Genomic DNA, 21,845 nt, shown 5'->3' with positions numbered 1-21,845 from the left:
TCTAGACCTGAATCCCATTGAAAACCTATGGGATCAGCTGAGTCGAAGCGTAGAGGCTCGTAACTCTGTACCCCAGAACCTCAATGACCTGAGGGGCGCCCTTCAAGAAGACTGGGATGCCATGCCTCAGCAGACAATAAGTCGACTAGTGAACAGCAGGAGACATCGTTGCCAAGCTGTAATTGATGCTCGAGGCCACATGACAAGTTACTGACATTTTGTGGGGGAAATCCCCATACATGCTTCTAGTGAAAGGCCCGACTTTCAGGATATAATATCACTGTAGTGTGAACTTTTTACGTTTTCCATAAATTTCACCCGAAAGCCAAATATTCCTCTCTGTGAGTAGTGTGTGTGTCTATCAGATACCTTCTTATCTATAGTAGCTCTCCAATTCTACACACACACACGTTTAATATCTCTACGTGTGAAATAGCGATACGTGTGCGTTTCTAGCGTCATAGGAAAAGCCGCTACTATAAGGCTAAATGCACACGATCAGGATTGTGCCGGGAAAATCTGTGTATGTTGTATTCTATGAGAACTTGAAATTCTCATGCACACCATGCAGATTTTTACAGTCCGGATTTTGACCTACAGCGCGGCGTTTAAAAATGTCAATTTATTTTATTTTTCCTGAGCGGATTTTCTCCATTCACCTCAATGGGGAGAGTAAAATCCGCACCAATTGATCGCACGGGTTTCCCTGCGTATTTCAGGCCGCACTTCAATCCTGAACGTGTGCATTCAGGGCCGGTACAAGGCAGGGGCCGAAGGAGCGGGTGCCCTGGGCGCTACCATTTGCGGACAGGAGGGGGGCGCAGGTGAAGTGCCAGCAGTGTACAGCTTCACTGTACCACATTAGCCAAGCGCCACTTGCTGTGCTTGCTGTGCTGAGTGCGCTCCTGCACCCGCCTACACCGTCCACACCAGCCATGTCAGCGCTGCTCCTTCTCTCCCCCTATGAATTTTGTGCCGACTGCGCTCCTGGCTCGGGCTCCCTTTCCTCCTCTGCGTTTCCTCGCCCCCCCCCCATGGAGGATTCATTTGGTTGATACCACCGCCGTGCGCCGTGTGACGTCACGCGGCTCACGCCGGAGGCGAGGTGTGAGGTGAGAGAGGGAGGACTCGCGCAGCCTACAGGGAGCTGTGTCGGCGCGTGAAGAACAAGCCACGAGGAGCCTGCCTTCACTAGCTGCTACTCACACACAGACTGTAAAAAGTAAGAAAATAATGTAATACAAATAACAAACTAATTTTTTTCTTAAAAACGGGGGGGGGGGGGGGCGCAGTTTGCCATCTTCGCCCTGGGCACCAAATGGCCTTGTCCCAGCCCTGTGTGCATTTATGATGATTAAACTGCTCGGCTGCGCCATTGACGCTTCTGTGAAGCAGCAGACACCACTGCCCATTCATCCTACTCAGTCTCCTGCACCACAGAGCTGTATTTCCCTGTCAGGAAACACAAGCCAGCCCACAGCCGCGCGTGTGACCAATCACCGCCCTTGTTTTGCTCCGTTCTCTTACCCTATTGGTTCCTTAGTGCCTTCAATCAAAGCCTCCTTTCCCGCCCGCCCATTTCGAACGTTCCGTTATCCAATCACACGCGTCTCTCGGAACTCCAGTAGCCAATAGCGAGTTGCTGATGACGCAGGCTGAAGTTTCGCGGCAAAAAAGGAATTGGCGCGCAAATGGGCGAGAGCTGGGAGATCCGGGGATCAGCTGGGGGGCGAAAACAATAGCGCTCCCGGGGACAACCGGCTTCAGACTCGGCCGCTCGTACTCTCCGCTCCGGCCGGACTCTGCGTGCTGCCCCCGTCCTCTGCGGCACGTCTCAGTCAGTCATATTTCAATGGATTGTGGACGCCTGAAGGGAACTGGCCTAAAAGCGCAGGAACTTCAAGAACCAATGCGGATTTTATGCGTTTTATGCAAGCGTCTGCGATCGGATCGCTCACTGTGATTTTTAGCCCCTGGGATTCTGCAGTGTAGATGGACATATAGAGTCATTGGAGCCTGTTTTAACGATTTGGAGGATTTTTTCAGCAGTTTTGCATTTTTTTCTCTAGACTTTGAATGGTCTATTGTGAAGGACTGTGGTACCTGGAGGCTGAGGGCTGTGGATGCCCCATGACTTACCTGGAGCAGATGTAGGATGACTCCCAGCCCTCGTTTTATTACTCTCCTTTCTTGGGATCCGTCTTCTAGAATCTACATGGATCATCTAGGACTCAATCCGATGAGCAGTTGTGATGGCGCTTTAAACATTGATTCTTCATAGATAAAGAACAGTTGCCATGGTTACGATCAATCGTCTCCTATAGGTGGCCTGTAAACTGGGAGTACCACCGTTAAGGTGTTGACCCCCTGGAGGTGCGGATGTTTTATCGGATCATCTGAACTTTTATAGGTTTAAATATATTTTTTGTTGGGTTTGTTTTTTTTACACAAGGATTCATCACTTTTTCGTCTTCTCTGAGGCGTTCCGCGTTCTCCTGGTGACATCGCTGAAGACTGACCGGTTGGGTTGGAGATCTGTTCTTGGTTTTGAGGTTTCTTCCCGGCTCCAGATTAGGTTTCCCATGTAGACTTGGCTTTCCTTTGAGACCATGGCACTTGGACTTTTTGGGAAACTGAGGGAGTAACCCCTCTGATCATGTCCCGGGACTTTGGGGTCACTTATGGCTGCGTTGAAGGAGATCTAGGGGCGGTTTGGGAAACTGGTGGCACCCTCCATGTGGCAGAGCAGCAGATCGTCATCATATCCACTCCAGATGTCCCGGGAGATGGAGCCACAAACTCCGGCCTCAGTGAGGCTGAGCTGATGCTTTTCACCACCCCTCAAGGACCAAGTCCAGGATGTGCGGGGCAAAAGCCAACCCTCGGACGTCCTCCGGTAACTTTTTTTTTGTTATGGCCCCCAAAATTATGGGGCACCATAATAAGGCTTAAGGGATGTTGATCACGATGAGTCCATCGATGGGATACGTATAATTTTGATGAAGATGGTATCTATTGCCATAGGCTTTGTGACAACCAAAATGTCTGCCATTCAAACTCCTGCACAGATGTCACCCAGCCCTCCCTCAGGCTACTTTCACACTCTCGTTTGGTGTGGATTTGTCATGAATCCGTTCAGATAAAACAACCGTCTGCATCCGTTCAGAACGGATCCGTTTGTATTATCATTAACATAGCCAAGACGGATCTGTCTTGAACACCATTGAAAGTCAATGAAGGACTGATCCGTTTTCTATTGTCAGTGAAAACGGATCCGTCCCCATTGACTTACATTGTGTGGATCAGTTTGGCTCAGTTTCTTTAGACGGTCACCAAAACGTCCAAAGCGGAATTGAGGCGGAACGGAGCCAAACTGATGCTTTTTGAGCGGATCCTTTTCCATTCAGAATGCATTAGGACTAAACTGATTCATTTTGGACCGCTTGTGAGAGCCCTGAATGGATCTCTCAAACGGAAAGCCAAAACGCCAGTGTGAAAGTAGCCTTAGATTTAAATGTCCAATCTGCCTAGTTACATAGCGACACATGCGCTGCTTCCATCTTAGAGGTGGGTGTCTGGGAAAGATGGGTGACTGCCCCTATGGCAGCCATTTCCTAAGGTTTGTATCAGAACATAGAGTCTGACCTAGGCTGAGGACTTGTACATCTCCTGGTGATTTCTAGGGGGTGATCGGGGTATAGTATAGCATGTGTAATATGGCTGCCGTGCACGGGTCTTCTCCCATCACCATTCACAGTGAACGTGTCATTCCCATGGTATGACGCCCTCCACACCCTAGAATATTTTGTGCCGTCTGGCAATGAATGGGGTTAACATGTTAGTGACAGGCATGTGCTTATCTGTGAGCAGCAGTCAGCTCTTTAACTGAGTTAAAGGGTCAAGTTTGAGGTGAGAGGTAGAGAGAAACTCCTCCATCTTGTAATCTATTGATGTATCTGTCATGTATGATCTTCTATTCCGTCCTGTTCCAGCAGCTCTGACTGGTTTGTTGCCCCCCATTTAAAGGGGGGAATTTATCACCTCCCCCCATGCCAGTTTTCTGGAGTAAGTCACAAACCCTGGTTTTGTGACTTTTTAAAACGCCATTGAGCCTAAATCTAGATGTAAGTGGTGGTTCTACGCCACCTTCTGAAAAGGGGACGATGGAGGGGCAATACATTACCAGGTAAACCAGTGTTCTGGCATCAATGATGAATGAAATGTCTGTCAACTATGGGCTGGTGTAGATTTTGGTACGGGCACACAGACAGCTGGAGGATGCGCCTAACTTATGACCAGACATTCTGCCAGTCTTTGATAAATACACGTTCTGGTGATTGGTCGGGGTCCCTTGTTTGCGCCCACACTGATCTGGCAGAATACCTAGCTGGAATACCTCTTTATGAGTTTACCGCTGTAAAGTAGTTGTAGGAAGTGGTCAGATTGGTTGTTTTTTAAGGCAGTAAAAAAAACTGGCGTTACTTCGAGGCGCTGGCTGCTACATAAGTTTGGTGCTTTATTCGGCAGGCTGTGAGACAGACTTTAGCAAGAGGGCTGGTGTCGATTTTAATGGGTTTTCCCATCTGAGACAATGGGGGCATATCACTAGGATTTGCCCCCATTGTCTGATAGGGGTGGGTCCCAGTGGTACACTGCGGACAGAGGTCCAAAAGTTGTGCAGGGCGCACTGCTCATGTGCAGCCGCCCTCCATTCATTTCTTTGGGTCCGCTGAAAATAGCCAAGAACGGGCTCGGCTATTTCCGTCTGCCCCTAGAAATGATTGGGAGCGGTGGCCGCGCAAGCACGGTACTATGAGGAGAGCGCTTGGTGGTGGCCGGACCCGGTAAAACCCGGGGTCCTCCTGCCACCACCTTTCCCCGCTCTATTCTCGGTGTTGGTGCAGGTACCAGAGGTGGGACCTTCACCTATCAGACGATCGGGGCATATCCTAGCGATATTCCCCCATTGTCTCAGATGGAAATACCCCTTTAAGCAATTTTCAATGCCAACAATGGGCGTGGAAAATAAATGTGCAGGTCCATCCGATTCCTCGCCTACACCACGCCCCATTTTATTACCACTTTGAAAAAGTGTCGTGAGCGGGGAAAAGTTGCAGGTTTTGCTGCACATAAGCCGTGCGCCCATACTTGCGACACTCTGACACCAATTTTGGTGTGAAAAATGTCCTCCCATGTTTTTGCAAAATTTTGGCAAAACCATGGCGTTTTGCTGTGCTTTTGTGACAATTGAGGCAATAAAAGGTATGATTGTACCCTAATGGTTTCTGAAAAATCCAGAAAAGGGGTTTGAGCAGACGTGTAAGAACTCGGTTCTCATGGTCTTGGTCGTTCATGTGAACTTGTTCCACGATAAAATCAGTGTTGGTGGTCTTAAAGGTCACCTAAACCTTTGGTGAAACCACAAGGGTCTTACCACTACTTAGAGCGCTCTGCACGATCGGATTTCATCAGCTCTTCTTGACTTTTCCAGCGTGTGGGGTACAGATGCACAGAAAGTATATGGGATCCGTACTCCACGTGCTGAAAAAGTTGAGCAGATGAAACCCAGTTGTCCAGAACACCCTAAAAAGTTCCTTCTAAAGGGGTTGTCTAGGACGAGGATTTTGCCGGCTTGTCCTTGGAATAGGCTACCAACCTCTGCTGGTCAGCATTTTGAAGGTACTGCGTATCTAAATCCGTGACTCGTGCAGGTATAGTGGCCTGTAGGTGACCTGCTCTTGTGGGTTTTAATATTATTGAGGGACCTAAAGTCCTGGGGTGAAATCTCAACTGTGAGTAATGGGGAGAGCTTTCTGACACGTTAGTTGAGCTTCATCACTACTGATCCAAAGCACCCTCTGGAGTAGTGGACGCCTTACTCCCTCACGTATGTGTTACAGCAGTCTGTTGGATGTGTTGTCTTCTTTGTCTTTCCCCCTTTTATTGAGCTTCTCATGTAATGGGATGCATTCCCTCTGGCAGAGAATTACTTGCTCGTCCACATCCAGCCGACGCTCCCTGAGAGTGTGGGATAGGTTGGTGGAAGACTCGCCCACGCTCCTGGAAACCAGCATGGGCTGAGGTGGAGAACCTCACTGAGCTGATGTCACCTAAGGTGTGGCCTCAAGACTAGAAATGTAATCGCAGTGCTGCACCAAATGTTGCAAGGTTTTTTTATGATTTTGAAAATGTTTCCCTTGTAGATTGCTGGTAGTATAAGAGAGCCAAGCCCCATCCTGGACAGCAGGGACACGGAGCATTAACCTGATTGATAACGCTCTTTGCCTTTCTGTGATCTTTTTACTACAAAATCACAGTGAGATAAAGTTGTCACCGTGATTTTGTAGTAAAAAGATTAGAGGCACGGAGCATTATCAATCAGGTTAATGCTCCGTGTCTCTGCTGTCTTTCACGCAGCGGATTAGGGTACTTTCACACTAGCGTTTTCAGTTTTACGGTATTGAGTTCCGTCATACGGGTCTCTATACCGGAAAAAAACGCTTCACGATTTTTTTGGATGCAACTTTTTTTTTTTTTCTGTTGCATTTAAAAAAAAATCTGTTTTCTATCGGAATTCCCAGCCAGGAATTGCATCAAGAATGGACAGGACACTTTTTTTTTTTTTTCTTCCCCGTCCAGTGGTACGGTTTTCAAAACTATAAGCAGAAAGTGCTGTATAGTTTAACATGCAGTTTCCCCATCAAAGTCAATGGGGAAGTTCTGCATGTATTTTTAGCACAGATTTTAGACTCCGAATCTGCACCCAAAATCCTTTGAGCAAACATACTGAGGCCTCATGTACACAAAGGCACTGGTACCGACTGTAGAGCGGACAGAAAACGCACAGAAGCCCTCCATAGTGTTTCGCGGGGTTCCGTGCTTCCGTTCCGCTCTGATCTTCTGGATTGTGGACCCTTTCAAGTGAATGGGGCTGTGTGCATGAGGCCTGAGAGTGCCACACATGCCCCTAGACCATCTGCTGGAAGGTCTGGTACTTACACAGAGCCTATTGCTATCCAGCTGCCCATACATGAGTATGGTGTGTGGATCACAGGGATAATATGAACTGCATTCGTTTATGGTCTGGGGGTCATTATTTAGGACTAATGCTCGGGCAGTATTATGGTTCCAGTTGTTTGGGGACAGTAATATGATGCCTATAGACTTCCATAGGATCCTACTGTAGCCCTTCATGACTTCCCTTATGGATGCCACATGACAGAGCTAGCCTTCCCTTGAGGTTCGACTTTTAGGTGAAGGATACCCCTATCATACGTATTTGGCTCGTCATGGAGCTCCTTATGGCAGCTTAGAGCCCCAAGGGACTTGATGCGTTGTGACACAGCGCCCTGCAGACAACCGGAATGGTGGCACTGCTTCCCTTATTTCCTGTTGTTAAGAACATTCATGTTTGCCCTTTTTAATATCTGCCCCTTTTTTCCAGGTGAAGAGGAAGTTGGATTTGGAAGCAGGACACAGGTATATTCCAGAAGGCCTTCAGACGCCACGTGGGAAGACAAGAAATCCCGCTAGAGGTTTGCTATTTGATTCTAATAATAGTAGGGTGCACCCTGCCATTGGATATTAAAGAGGACCTTTCACTAGATTAAAAAATCTAAACTAACTATACAGACATGGAGAGCGGCGCCCAGGGATCCCCCTGCACTTACTATTATCCCTGGGCGCCGCTCCATTCTCCCGGTATAGCCTCCGGTATCTTCACTTGTTAGGCTCCACCCAGGGGAACCTGACGGCGTCTTTCTCCCAGGCTGTGACGCTGGCCAATCGCAGCGCTCAGCTTATAGCCTGAGAGAAAAAAAAAAACTCAGGCTATGACCTGAGCGCTGCGATTGGCCAGCGCTACAGCATGGGAGGAGGAGACGCCGGCAGGTTCCACTGGGTGGAGTTTAACATGTGAAGATACCGGAGGCTATACCGGGAGAACGGAGCTGCGCCCAGGGATAATAGTAAGTGCAGGGGGATCCCTGGGCGCCGCTCTCCATGTCTGTATAGTTAGTTTAGATTTTTTAAATCTAGTGAAAGGTCCTCTTTAAGCTTGCCGTATACTTTCAAATGGCCGATACCTAATCATCTTGACTTCCCCCATACACGTGCATGCTTGGCGGAGATGGGAGTAATCCGCTGTGAGACGTTTCTGGCGGTGTCGTTTATCTCCTGAGATCAAAAGGATTGGGAATGTTGAAACCCAACGATCCTATTTTCTCCTGACCTGACATTTGCAGTTGGGGGATATGGCTGGCAGTCGGGACACTCCCATACAATTTACCTAACATTATTCTAATATGTATGCTCAGCCTTAGGGTACTTTCACACTTGCGGCAGAACGGATCCGACAGGCTGTTCACCATGTCGGATCCGTCCTTCCGCTATTTCGCCGTGCCGCCGCTCCGCCCGCATTGACTATAATTGGGACGGGGGCGGAGCCCTGGCGCAGCACGGCGAAAAGCCGCCAGACTAAGTCCTGCATGTCCGACTTTTTAGTCCGGCGGCTCTCGCTGTGCTGCGCTGGAGCTCCGCCCCAGTCCCCATTATAGTCAATGGGGACGGAGCGGCGGCACGGCGAAATAACGGAAGGACTGATCCGACATGGTGAACAGCCTGTCGGATCCGTCCTGCCGCAAGTGTGAAAGTAGCCTTAGCGCTCATGCACACGACCGTATGTAGTTTGTGGTCCGCAAAGAAACAGATCTGCAAAAAATACGGATGACGTCCGTGTGCATTCCGTATTTTGCGGAACGGAACAACGGAACAGCTGGCCTCTAATAGAACAGTACTATCCTTGTCCGTAATGCGGACAATTATAGGACATGTTCTGTTTTTTTGCAGAACAGACATACGTAAACGGAATGCGTACGGAGTAACTTTTTTATATATTTTTTTTTATGCAGACCCATTGAAATGAATGGGTCCGCAAGAGAAACGAAACGGACACAGAAAGGGAATACATTTATGTGCATGAGACCTTAGGCCTTTTTCAGACGTCCGTGAATCACTGACATGTTATATTCTGACATCCATGATTTACTACGGTTCTGGGTGACACCACAGAAGCCTGCCCTATTTGTGCCCTTGATTACGGATCCATCATTTCCATTATAGTCTATGGGTCCTTGAGAAACAGACACCACACGGATGTCATCCGTGTCTCGTCCATGTTTCACAGATCGTTGCTAAGGGCTGTTTTACGCAAGCAAGTCCATTGCGGGAATTGCGGTCCTTCTGCACAACCTTACACCTACAGAGGCACATCATTCTAAATTATTATAATGTCCTGCGCTCCTGCAAGTCGCGAACGGAGGATCACGCTCACACACGGAGCGTGATTCCCGCAATGGACTCGCCCCTAAGAGGTTCTCTGGAAAATCATCTTCAATGCAGTATTGTCTGTGTAATACACGCGGACTAAGCACGGATTTTTCATGCATGAACCACTGACCATCGCGTTACAGATGTGATCACAGACATGAAAAAAGGGCCTTAGTCTGGCAATAAATATCGGGTGTAATGCTCACCATATAGGTGGAAAAAGCTGCTTTCCATTGTAGTTTTCATTTTTTTTTTTTTTACTGTCTGTTTCCTTTCTGTTGGTGGTTGTGACAGTCAAGAACCTGCATCGGCCCAGGGATGCTTTGCAGTAGGCTCTTAACTCCTTCCCCTGCATGCTGATCCTCAGCTGTGTCATGTGACCAGCTCTCTGATCTCCACCTGGGACAGGAAGTCAGTTGCTTCTCTACTCATTCCTGTGAGACTGACATTGAGACTCCCATAGGAATACATAGAGAAACGGACTTCCTGTCCACACCTAAGATGCTGTGTTATTTAAGGAGTCAGAATGCTGGTCACATGACACAGCTGAGGATCAGAATGGAGGTTATAAGTCACAAATACAGGTACTGGTAAAAAGACTACCTTCACTACAGGTTACATCATGTACCTTTCTAACAGGTCAGAGAATAAAATATATTGTGGGAATGCTGCTTTAATTACATGAATATTTATCTTGCTCCTGTTCTAAAATTGTCTGTTTTCTCTCCTGTCCAGGGGTGAAGTCTCCAGGAGAGAGGTCCCGTTATGAGACGTCTTTGAACCTTACCACCAAGAGATTTCTGGAGCTTCTTAGCAAGTCTGCAGATGGAGTCGTAGATTTAAACTGGGCAGCCCAGGTGCTGAATGTGCAAAAGAGGAGGATCTACGATATCACCAATGTGCTTGAGGGGATCCACCTGATCACTAAAAAATCTAAAAACCACATCCAATGGCTGTAAGTGAAAGAAATGTGAATTCCGGCAACTAAATATTAGGATGTGTTCAGATGGTTAAAGCCACGATGAAAAAACATGGGTGCTTTTTGGCACTAAATACACTCTTGGGTGGGATTTAAAGAAGAAATGTGTGCTTGTATGTTAGATGTCTGTGTTCTCTCCATGCCCCTGCTTTAGGCCTCATGTACACGTCTGCATCTACTGTAAAATACAGATGTGGTCTGTGTGCTATCCGCATTTTATTTGCAGACCCGTTGTTTTCGTGGTCCGCATTTTGTGGGTATAGTCTTATACAGCACCTGGACGATCCGTGTGCTCTCTGCATTCGTATGTCTATTCCGCAAAAGGACAGGACATGTGCTGTACTTGTCCACAAAACGCGGACCCGATCACTTCAAGAAAATGGGGAGGCCACACGTACGGTTTGCAATTTGTGGGCCGCAGACTGGGTACGGTGGTGTGCATGGGGCCTTACTGCCTGATCAGATTTCTTAGGAGTGCTTTAACACAAGTTTCCATCATTACTATTCCTGAAAAGTTTTACTTTCTAATATGTTACTAGTGGGACACAATGGGTTAGCTATCTTGATTAGTTGTATGCCAAATTTGTACTTTCTTCTGTACTTCAATGTGCTGCCTTCCTTTTAGGGGGAACAGATCGGTGGTGGAGTCCAGCACCAGATACCAGATGTTGACGAAGGATTGTCAGGATCTTCTGGCCACGGAGCAGCACTTGGATGAGTTGCTTCAGATGTGCACCACCCAGCTGAAACTGCTGACAGAGGAGTCCGAGAGCCAACAATATCCTTTCTGATCTCAACGATAAGTTCGACTACACAAAGACAGGATTTTATATTTCATTTTATACTTTTAGATGTTACAAGGCTCTTCCTAGAATATCCTTTAGGATACCTGCATGTGACGCGGATTATGTGCGTCTTTTCCTACATTAATTACAATGGGGGGGCCACTGTGGGAGACATGAAAATGGGGGCCACTGTCACTGTGGGGGACATTAAGTTTTTAATAAGGATCACTATGGACATTATTTAGAATGGAGGCTGCTGTGGGTGTCATTACTCATTATAACTGTATAATGTCTGATAGGCCTAGTCCTGAGCTGAGTTATATCACCCTGCCCATGCCCTGTATAATAATGTACCCATCCCTGATACCCCTTAGTTATATTACCCCGCTGGAGTAATCTAACTAAGGGGTATCAGGGTACATTATTATACAGGGCAGGGTAATATAACTCAGGACTAGGCCTATCAGACATTATACAGTTATAATGACACCCACAGCAGCCTCCATTCTAAATAATGTCCCCCCACAGGCAGGCTCTGCGGGCGGCGGCGCTCACTCACTGTACGTCACGCACCGCGTGACGTACAGTGAGTGAGGTGAGCACCGCCGCCCGCACTGCCTGCCTGTTACCGCCCGGAGCAGTGCTGAGAAAGAAAGCCTGCTGTGAGTGAGAGCCTGAGAGCCTGAGTCTGTGGGACAGTGGGTCACTGGGTGTGTGACTGTGACCGTCCGTGCAATGTGGTTACACATTTTTTACAATGGGGAGACACTTATTTCATCGAGCAGGGGGGGAGTTTTTTTGACACTCGCCCTGAGAGAAATTTTACCTAGAAACTGCACTGTCCAGGACTCTTCTCAGGTGGCCGGGACTCTTTTCCAGGCCCAGTCTGCAATGATTGTGATGTTGGTTCTCAGCAACCACTTACTTTTAAATGACAGGCCGCTGAAATAATCTCACCTGTCTCTACTTTATTCTGCCGTTAGTATGGGCAGCATAAAGTTGATGACGGGTTCCCTTTTAAGGATAGACATTCCCCTTGTGTGCCTGGAAAACCCTTAAGTTGGTTTAAACATGTTTTTAATGCTGTTTTGTGCATTTTTGCTGTTCATTGGTGTTTTGTTGATCAGCTGCTCTTTATTGGGTGTCTGCTGTTATTTAAAAACATGGCATGTTGATGCTTTTGGCATTATTTTTTATTTTATTTTTTACAACTCCTATAGGAGATTTTTTTTTTTTTTTTTTTTTTTTTTTAGTTCCCGCAGTTTACAAAGAGATGCCACAAAAACCACATGCAGTAAGGTTTGGAAAAAAAATGTGTGCGCGCAGTGGTTCTTTTTAAGATTTTTTTTTATTATTATTATTTTTTTAATTCTTAGTTGTATTATGAAGACCATTGTAGTGTAAGTTTAGTACCTTGGTAACAAGAGGCTTTTCTTAACTGACTGCACGTTGGGATATGTAACCTGCCAGGACCTTCGTAGCATAGCGGACCCCTCAGAGCGCATGTTGATGGTGATTAAAGCTCCTCCAGAAACGCAGATGCAAGTTTCAGATCCCAAAGAGGTAAAAATCTCAGCTGATATGCCAAATCCTGGGAGGTATAGGAAACACTCTGCCTTTATACAGCCACTTTCAGATGTCCATAATGCAGCCGACTTGCCCGGTCCATAGGATGCTATGACAATCCAAGTTCTGTTCCTTGGAACTGCTGGTGGTCTGATTGCTGTGTACAGTCGTGGCCAAAAGTTTTGAGAATTACATAAATATTGGAAATTGGAAAAGTTGCTGCTGAAGTTTTTATAATAGCAATTTGCATATACTCCAGAATGTTATGAAGAGTGATCAGATGGATTGCATAGTCCTTCTTTGCCATGAAAATTAACTTCATCCCAAAAGAACCTTTCCACTGCATTTCATTGCTGTCATTAAAGGACCTGCTGAGATCATTTCAGTAATCGTCTTGTTAACTCAGGTGAGAATGTTGACGAGCACAAGGCTAGAGATCATTATGTCAGGCTGATTGGGTTAAAATGGCAGACTTGACATGTTAAAAGGAGGGTGATGCTTGAAATCATTGTTCTTCCATTGTTAACCATGGTGACCTGCAAAGAAACGCGTGCAGCCATCATTGCGTTGCATAAAAATGGCTTCACAGGCAAGGATATTGTGGCTACTAAGATTGCACCTCAATCAACAATTTATAGGATCATCAAGAACTTCAAGGAAAGAGGTTAAATTCTTGTTAAGAAGGCTTCAGGGCATCCAAGAAAGTCCAGCAAGCGCCAGGATCGTCTCCTAAAGAGGATTCAGCTGCGGGATCGGAGTGCCACCAGTGCAGAGCTTGCTCCGGAATGGCAGCAGGCAGGTGTGAGTGCATCTGCACGCACAGTGAGGCGAAGACTTTCGGAAGATGGCCTGGTGTCAAGAAGGGCAGCAAAGAAGCCACTTCTCTCCAAAAAAAACATCAGGGACAGATTGATCTTCTGCAGAAAGTATGGTGAATGGACTGCTGAGGACTGGGGCAAAGTCATATTCTCCGATGAAGCCTCTTTCCGATTGTTTGGGGCATCTGGAAAAAGGCTTGTCCGGAGAAGAAAAGGTGAGCGCTACCATCAGTCCTGTGTTATGCCAACAGTAAAGCATCCTGAGACCATTCATGTGTGGGGTTGCTTCTCATCCAAGGGAGTGGGCTCACTCACAATTTTGCCCAAAAACACAGCCATGAATAAAGAATGGTACCAAAACACCCTCCAACAGCAACTTCTTCCAACAACAGTTTGGTGAAGAACAATGCATTTTCCAGCACGATGGAGCACTGTGCCATAAGGCAAAAGTGATAACTAAGTGGCTCGGGGACCAAAACGTTGACATTTTGGGTCCATGGCCTGGAAACTCCCCAGATCTTAATCCCATTGAGAACTTGTGGTCAATCCTCAAGAGGCGGGTGGACAAACAAAAACCCACTAATTCTGACAAACTCCAAGAAGTGATTATGAAAGAATGGGTTGCTATCAGTCAGGAATTGGCCCAGAAATTGATTGAGAGCATGCCCAGTCGAATTGCAGAGGTCCTGAAAAAGAAGGGCCAACACTGCAAATACTGACTCTTTGCATAAATGTCATGTAATTGTCGATAAAAGCCTTTGAAACGTATGAAGTGCGTGTAATTATATTTCACTACATCACAGAAACAACTGAAACAAAGATCTAAAAGCAGTTTAGCAGCAAACTTTGTGAAAACTAATATTTATGTAATTCTCAAAACTTTTGGCCACGACTGTATGTAATACAAACAACGAATTGTGGCCATATTACAGATGTGTGAACGTGGCCTGATGTATGTCGGTTGCGGTTTCTGAGAGAGAACTGGATCCCTCCATTAGGAAGTTCTGAATTATACAAAGCATTACATGCCGGTCTTCTGAGGTCTGCTTTAGTATCTACTTGCATTGCCCATGTTAAAAACAATTCTGTAGCAACTATTCTTCTGATTCTATGATGTATCATTCCTTTATTATTCTTGCTAGAAGTTATGAATGAATTACTAACAGTTTGCCATAAAGGTCCAGTTGGGCTGGTGTCCCTGCACAGTCTGACACTATCAGATCAGTGTTACTAGTGGCAAACTGTGCACCAGTAAATATTTGTGTTGTAACCTTGCAAAATAGTGTAACATTGTAGGTAAAGGGATATTCGGGTTATATAATGTTATCTATTATAATAACTATTGGGTGGGAGTCCTACCACTGGGACCACCACAGATCATTAGAACAGGGGGCCCATACCTGTGGAGCCCCCCAAAATGAACGCAGCCGACATGTGCAGCTGCTCCATTAATTTCTATGGGAGTACTAGAGATAGGGGGGTACAGAGCTCTCCTATCTCTGGAACTCCCATAGAGATTAATTGAGTGGCTGGGCACATGCCCAACTGGCTCTGCTCCAATCTATTCGGTTGGCTCCATGGGGTTTGAGGCCACTGTTCTTATGATCAGTAGGGGTTCCCCCCGTCTAATAGGTACCACCTATCCTTTGTATAGGGGCTAACTTTATATAACCGGATTACACGGTGTAGGTTACTTTATATGAGCATATTAACCCCTGTCATAGAGCAACCATAGAAGTCCACGTCTGAAGGGTGGATTTTGCGTGGAGTGGTGTATTGTAAGAATGCGCAGATGTTTGTGGGATATTTGAATATTTTTATTCAATATTTTTTATTTTATTTTTCTCTAGGGCCTGCAGATTTCTCTTAAAAGCACCCGTGGACCCATTGACGTGTTCCTCTGCCCAGACGACTCTTCTGGGGTTTGCAGTCCTGTCAAAAGCCCAACCAAAGCTCCTAGTTCTTCTGACAACTCACCCAGCAAACAGAGCCCGAATGGCTCTACAGTTCTGGCACCTTCTCAGGATATTGGCATAGGGTTGCTTCCTTGTGACCAAGGTGAGGATCCAGCTTTTCCAGGCTGATGATGTGTATTGTGGTTTCCTCAATGAAGGGAATCTAGCAATGCCCTGGCAGGTGTGTTACTACACGTGAAATCCTACAAGTCTGTATCTGTACCATACTTCTTGTGTTATTAGTGTGGTGGAATGTGAAACATGCTAGGGGTAAGAAGAGGCTTTTTTTAATAAATGGAGATGTGTTCTCTGCTAAACAGAGAGAACAGGGAAAACAGTGTATTTTACAGCCCAGCACTGGGGACACGGAATCTGTTTTGCAAGAATTTCTGGTCCTCATCAATGTGTGCTTCCAGCACTCCTGAGTTAAAGGGGTTATCCAAACCCTATAATGCCCAGGCCCTCACACAGGTTGTACTTGCCTCGCTCCCAATCACCCACGTCGTTTCAGATGCCCACGCGGTTGCTGCTGCATCAAAACATCACACGCGATGCTAGGAAGGTTCACCCCCTACCGGCCGTGCAGCCATCAGAAGCGATTACTCGGGTGTGGGGGAGCAATGCAAGTAGAACCTGTAAGAGACCCAGGCATTATAGACGTCGGATAACGCCTTTAAGTATGCTGCTCTCAGCTGGGACACATACACACTTCATAGTCACCTATGCTTGCTGTGCTGAACTGTCTCTTTTCAACCTTACAAACTATGTTACTATGTTTTTACTCGTACTGTTGCACCAGTTACTCAGTATAGGTATTGCCTTGTGGCTTCTGATCCACTACCTTTCACAGAAACCAGACTACCCATAGCTGTGATCGTGCAGCATGCATATATGCTGTACAACATTAGTGTATGGCCCCCGAGCCGCAGAGAACAGTTGAACCTTTACTTACTGCACAGTAATATTTGAGCTAGTCTTCCAGTAACACAGTTGTTTTGTTACTATTCCTCTTAGCCCACACACATGGGCACTTTAACACTGCAAAGTCCACCAGTCTCTCTCATGGCTGGTTTTAGACAGAATGTGGCCCTGGGCAAAATCAGAAGTGGGGCCCAAATCTTGTTGTAATGTGCTAAAAACACAGTCCAACACCAGGTACCCACACCGATCAGCTGTTTGAGGAGACGGCATGTGCTGTTCGCTGCTGCTGTCCCATAGACATACAGCAGCAGAAACAGCTGATCATCTGGAGTGCAGGGTGTCGGACCCCCGCCGGTCTGAAATTGATGACCTATCCTGAGGATAGGTCATCAATATGAAAAAAAAAACAGAACCTCTTGAAGCTACCCCAATACTGTCCCTGCTCTGCTCCCCTCCATGCCTACAAACACTGTACTATACTTTACACCCAGACTGCCCTCATTAGTAATAGTGCCCCCCAATAGTGATAATACTCCTCAAGATAGCCCTCATTAGTAGCAATGCTCTCCATATTGCGTCAAATAAGAACGTGGCTACAGTACTCTAGTAGTAATAATATAACCTGAATGCTCCCAGTGGCTTGAATGTCCCCTTGTAGTGCCCCCCACTAGTTCCAATATATAATGCTCCCCCCCCCCCCCCCCCCACATAGTGCCAGTATATAAATAAATAAATGTACCCCGTAGTGGCAGTATATAATGCTCCTCCATTCCTCCCCAGTAGTGCCAAGCATATATAATGATCTCCTCCCCCCCCCCCCCTTCCCTGATTCCCCCAGGTTTAACCACTTGCCGCCGCGCTAACGCCGTCATTGCGGCGGCTCCCCCAGGCTACGCTTACGCCGATTGGCGTCATCTCGCGTGTGCAGAGATTTCCTGTGAACGCGTGCACACAGGCGCGCGCGCTCACAGGAACGGAACGTAAGAGAGTTGCTCTCCAGCCTGCCAGCGGCGATCGTTCGCTGGCAGGCTGGAGATGTGTTTTTTTTAACCCCTAACAGGTATATTAGACGCTGTTTTGATAACAGCGTCTAATATACCTGCTACCTGGTCCTCTGGTGGTCCCCTTTGTTTGGATCGACCACCAGAGGACACAGGTAGCTCAGTAAAGTAGCACCAAGCACCACTACACTACACCCCCCCCCCCCCCCCCCCCCCCCGTCGTCACTTATTAACCCCTTATTAGCCCCTGATCACCCCATATAGACTCCCTGATCACCCCCCTGTCATTTATTACCCCCCTGTCATTGATCACCCCCCTGTAAAGCTCCATTCAGATGTCCGCATGATTTTTACGGATCCACTGATAGATGGATCGGATCTGCAAAACGCATACGGACGTCTGTATGGAGCCTTACAGGGGCGTGATCAATGACTGTGGTGATCACCCCATATAGACTCCCTGATCACCCCCCTGTCAGGCTGCATTCAGATGTCCGTATGATTTTTACGGATCCACGGATACATGGATCGGATCCGCAAAACACATACGGACATCTGAATGGAGCCTTACAGGGGGGTGATCAATGACAGGGGGGTGATCACCCTATATAGACTCTCTGATCACCCCCCTGTCATTGATCACCCCCCTGTCATTGATCACCCCCCTGTAAGGCTCCATTCAGAAGTTAGCGGAATTTCTATTTTTTTTTTTTCTTACAAAGTCTCATATTCCACTAACTTGTGTCAAAAAATAAAATCTCACATGAACTCACCATACCCCTCACGGAATCCAAATGCGTAAAATTTTTTAGACATTTATATTCCAGACTTCTTCTCACGCTTTAGGGCCCCTAGAATGCCAGGGCAGTATAAATACCCCACATGTGACCCCATTTCGGAAAGAAGACACCCCAAGGTATTCCGTGAGGGGCATATTGAGTCCATGAAAGATTGAAATTTTTGTCCCAAGTTAGCGGAAAGGGAGACTTTGTGAGAAAAAAATAAAAAATATAAATTTCCGCCTTGTGCCAAAAAAAAAAATTTCTATGAACTCGCCATGCCCCTCATTGAATACCTTGGGGTGTCTTCTTTCCAAAATGGGGTCACATGTGGGGTATTTATACTGCCCTGGCATTCTAGGGGCCCCAAAGCGTGAGAAGAAGTCTGGTATCCAAATGTCTAATAATGCCCTCCTAAAAGGATTTTGGGCACCTTTGCGCATCTAGGCTGCAAAAAAGTGTCACACATCTGGTATCGCCGTACTCAGGAGAAGTTGGGGAATGTGTTTTGGGGTGTCATTTTACATATACCCATGCTGGGTGAGAGAAATATCTTGGCAAAAGACAACTTTTACCATTTTTTTTATACAAAGTTGTCTTTTGCCAAGATATTTCTCTCACCCAGCATGGGTATATGTAAAATGACACCCCAAAACACATTCCCCAACTTCTCCTGAATACGGAGATACCAGATGTGTGACACTTTTTTGCAGCCTAGGTGGGAAAAGGGGCCCACATTCCAAAGAGCACCTTTCGGATTTCACTGGCCATTTTTTACAGAATTTGATTTCAAACTCCTTACCACACATTTGGGCCCCTAGAATGCCAGGGCAGTATAACTACCCCACAAGTGACCCCATTTTGGAAAGAAGACATCCCAAGGTATTCGCTGATGGGCATAGTGAGTTCATGGAAGTTTTTATTTTTTGTCACAAGTTAGTGGAATATGAGACTTTGTAAGAAAAAATAATAATAAAAAAAAAATCATCATTTTCCGCTAACTTGTGACAAAAAATAAAAAGTTCTATGAACTAACTATGCCCATCAGCGAATACCTTAGGGTGTCTACTTTCCGAAATGGGGTCATTTGTGGGGTGTTTGTACTGTCTGGGCATTGTAGAACCTCAGGAAACATAACAGGTGCTCAGAAAGTCAGAGCTCCTTCAAAAAGCGGAAATTCACATTTTTGTACCATAGTTTGTAAACGCTATAACTTTTACCCAAACCATTTTTTTTTTACCCAAACTTTTTTTTTTTTATCAAAGACATGTAGAACAATACATTTAGAGCAAAATTTATATATGGATGTTGTTTTTTTTTGCAAAATTTTACAACTGAAAGTGAAAAATGTCATTTTTTTGCAAACAAATCGTTAAATTTCGATTAATAACAAAAAAAGTAAAAATGTCAGCAGCAATGAAATACCACCAAATGAAAGCTCTATTAGTGAGAAGAAAAGGAGGTAAAATTCATTTGGGTGCTAAGTTGCATGACCGAGCAATAAACCGCTAAAGTTGTGGAGTGCCGATTTGTAAAAAAGGGCCTGGTCTTTAGGGGGGTATAAACCTGTGGTCCTTAAGTGGTTAAAAAAACAAAACAAAAAAATATTATACAGTTTTTCAAACCAGCACCTGGATCTGAATAATTTTGTAATTGCATATAATTAAAAATTTTGCATGGTTATTCAATAAAAATCTATCTGTATAGAGCCACCTGCTGTTTTTTTTTTCTTCTTATTTTGACCTTTTTACTGAGATGGCCGCACATGCTCAGTTTCACCCTTCAACTGCCTTCTGAGCTGTGATAGAGATCATGGACACGCCCCCCTGAGCTGTGATAGGGAGAACATGGACACGCCTCCTGAGCTGCAGCAGAAAAGACACTCCCCTTGAGCTGTCAGCTTGATATAAATCTAGCAGAGCAATGAATGGGGAGATCTCTGGATCCATGTGCGGTACAGGGCTGGTTCTAGCTTTGTTAGAAAGAGGTTGTCATGTACTGTATGATGTCGGATTTTCATTATTTTAATTAGTCATTGGATAACCCCTTTAATGTAAGTTTTGCTTTGGAGAACAAGTTTCTTTCGGATTCGTGCCGTAGGGAGATTTATGGCCTCTGTGTAGTTATTTACATAGTTTAAATTCTTTCTTTCGGGTTGAGCGTGACCTTGTGATACATAACAAGTCAATGTAATGAGCACTGCATTGCCCCCACCTCTTCCTGACAAGGAATAGATCAGGTAGGTGTGGGCATGTAAGGCCTTATTCACACATTCACTGATTTCCATCAGTGATTGTGAGCCAAAACCAGAAGCGGAGCCTAAACAGACAAATCTGGAGTGAAACTCATTAACATAGCTAACCATGCACACTTTTCCACCCACATTACAAATCTTGAGTGAGTGGTGTAAAAATGCAAAAAGCTGCAAAATTTTGCGCAAGCGACTGCAAAAAAAGCTTATTTTTACAACTTTTTTGATGCCAGAATTCTGGAGTGAAGGTATAATAAATCAGTTCCAAGGTATATTGGAAAGATTTGCACCTGGTCTGTTCTTGAGCCGTGCCTGGTTTTGGCTCGCTATCACTGAGGGAAATAACTGAATAAGGGCTCATGCACATGACCTTAAGTATTTTGGGGTCCACAAAACACAGATCCAGATGTGTATTGACGTCAGTGTGCATTCTGTGTTTTGCATAACGGAACAGCTGGACCGTAATAGAACAGTCCTATTCTTGTCCGTAATGCAAACAATAATGGGACATGTTCTGTTTTTTTGCGGAACAGACATATGGAAACGGAATGCATACGTAGTCTTTTTTTTTTTTTTTTTTTTTTAATGCAGCCCCATTGAAGTTAATAGTTCTGCATACGGTGCGCAAAAAAAAACAAAGGGACCCGGAGTCAAAATACGTTTGTGTGCATGAGCCCTAAGACTGTAGTATTCTATCTTTCCCTTTTTCTGTGAATCTGGCTAATAAAACATGACGATTTGAATGTTTCTTTTTTGCTTCCAGAGTCATTGCTATCGCCGGAGACGGATCTTCCCTTGGGTTACTCGGCAGAAGACCTTCACCTGTCCCCTGTCACCGCTGCTGTCCTGCCTGACTTTCTCTCTGATGAGTTCATCAGCTTGTCTCCTCCCCTCTCTCACGAGTACCACTTTGGGCTGGAGACCAGCGAGGGTGTAAGCGAACTGTTTGACTGTGATTTTAGTGACCTGACATCTCTGGACTTGTGCAACGAATACTGATACAGCCTGGTTCTTATCCATTTAGCAACACAAGCCCCAATTTCCTACCCTACATCTACTGCTCATGGCATGTGATTGTTGCTTCCCCCCCCCCTTTTTAATCGCATGTACATAATGAACGAGGAAGTTAGCACTTATAACCGTGAGCACCCGTAGCATAATCATAGCACTTGCGTTTGAGCAGCCGAAGACCTAAACAAGGATATACGTGACACCGAGTAATGCGATCAGTGTCTGCAATATACCACGTGAAACTGAAGTTGTATTTGTATGTCAATTCCTAAAGACTTGTGCAGACCCGTCGAGCATCTGGAACATGCCGCTCTCCTTGTGCTTTTACCCCAAGGTTTGTTGAATTATGATCTCCATATACACTGACCTGCTGGTTATGGTGGCTACTTGATGACTTTTCTGCTTTCTCACCAGTGTCAGAGGTCCTGATTTGTGTTGCATTATAATTTATT

The 21,845-nt window shown here is 45.8% G+C and overlaps 1 protein-coding gene across 1 annotated transcript; it reads left to right on the top strand.

The window, feature by feature from the left end:
- The first annotated feature begins 1,691 nt into the window (after positions 1–1,691).
- Positions 1,692–21,475, top strand: E2F1 (E2F transcription factor 1). The gene is made up of 7 exons (XM_040437669.1): positions 1,692–2,896; positions 7,445–7,535; positions 10,063–10,282; positions 10,932–11,084; positions 12,540–12,654; positions 15,326–15,533; positions 21,146–21,475. The coding sequence occupies exons 1-7, from the start codon at positions 2,657–2,659 to the stop codon at positions 21,379–21,381; spliced, it is 1,263 nt and encodes a 420-aa protein (XP_040293603.1). The 5' UTR covers positions 1,692–2,656; the 3' UTR covers positions 21,382–21,475.
- The last annotated feature ends 370 nt before the right edge of the window (positions 21,476–21,845 follow it).

The sequence above is a fragment of the Bufo bufo genome, chromosome 6 (genome assembly GCF_905171765.1).
Source record: "Bufo bufo chromosome 6, aBufBuf1.1, whole genome shotgun sequence".
Lineage (NCBI taxonomy): Eukaryota > Metazoa > Chordata > Amphibia > Anura > Bufonidae > Bufo > Bufo bufo.
The sequence above is the reverse complement of the archived record's forward strand: the minus strand, read 5'-3'. Positions and strand labels throughout refer to the sequence as shown.

What these genes read in the sequence shown, in the direction of transcription:
- E2F1 (XM_040437669.1), top strand. Translation starts at nt 2,657, where the DNA reads ATGTCCCGGGACTTTGGGGTCACTTATGGCTGCGTTGAAGGAGATCTA. An exon ending in GACAAGAAATCCCGCTAGAG is followed by an intron (nt 7,536 to 10,062) that starts GTTTGCTATTTG and finishes TCTCCTGTCCAG; the next exon opens with GGGTGAAGTCTCCAGGAGAG. An exon ending in AAAAACCACATCCAATGGCT is followed by an intron (nt 10,283 to 10,931) that starts GTAAGTGAAAGA and finishes CCTTCCTTTTAG; the next exon opens with GGGGAACAGATCGGTGGTGG.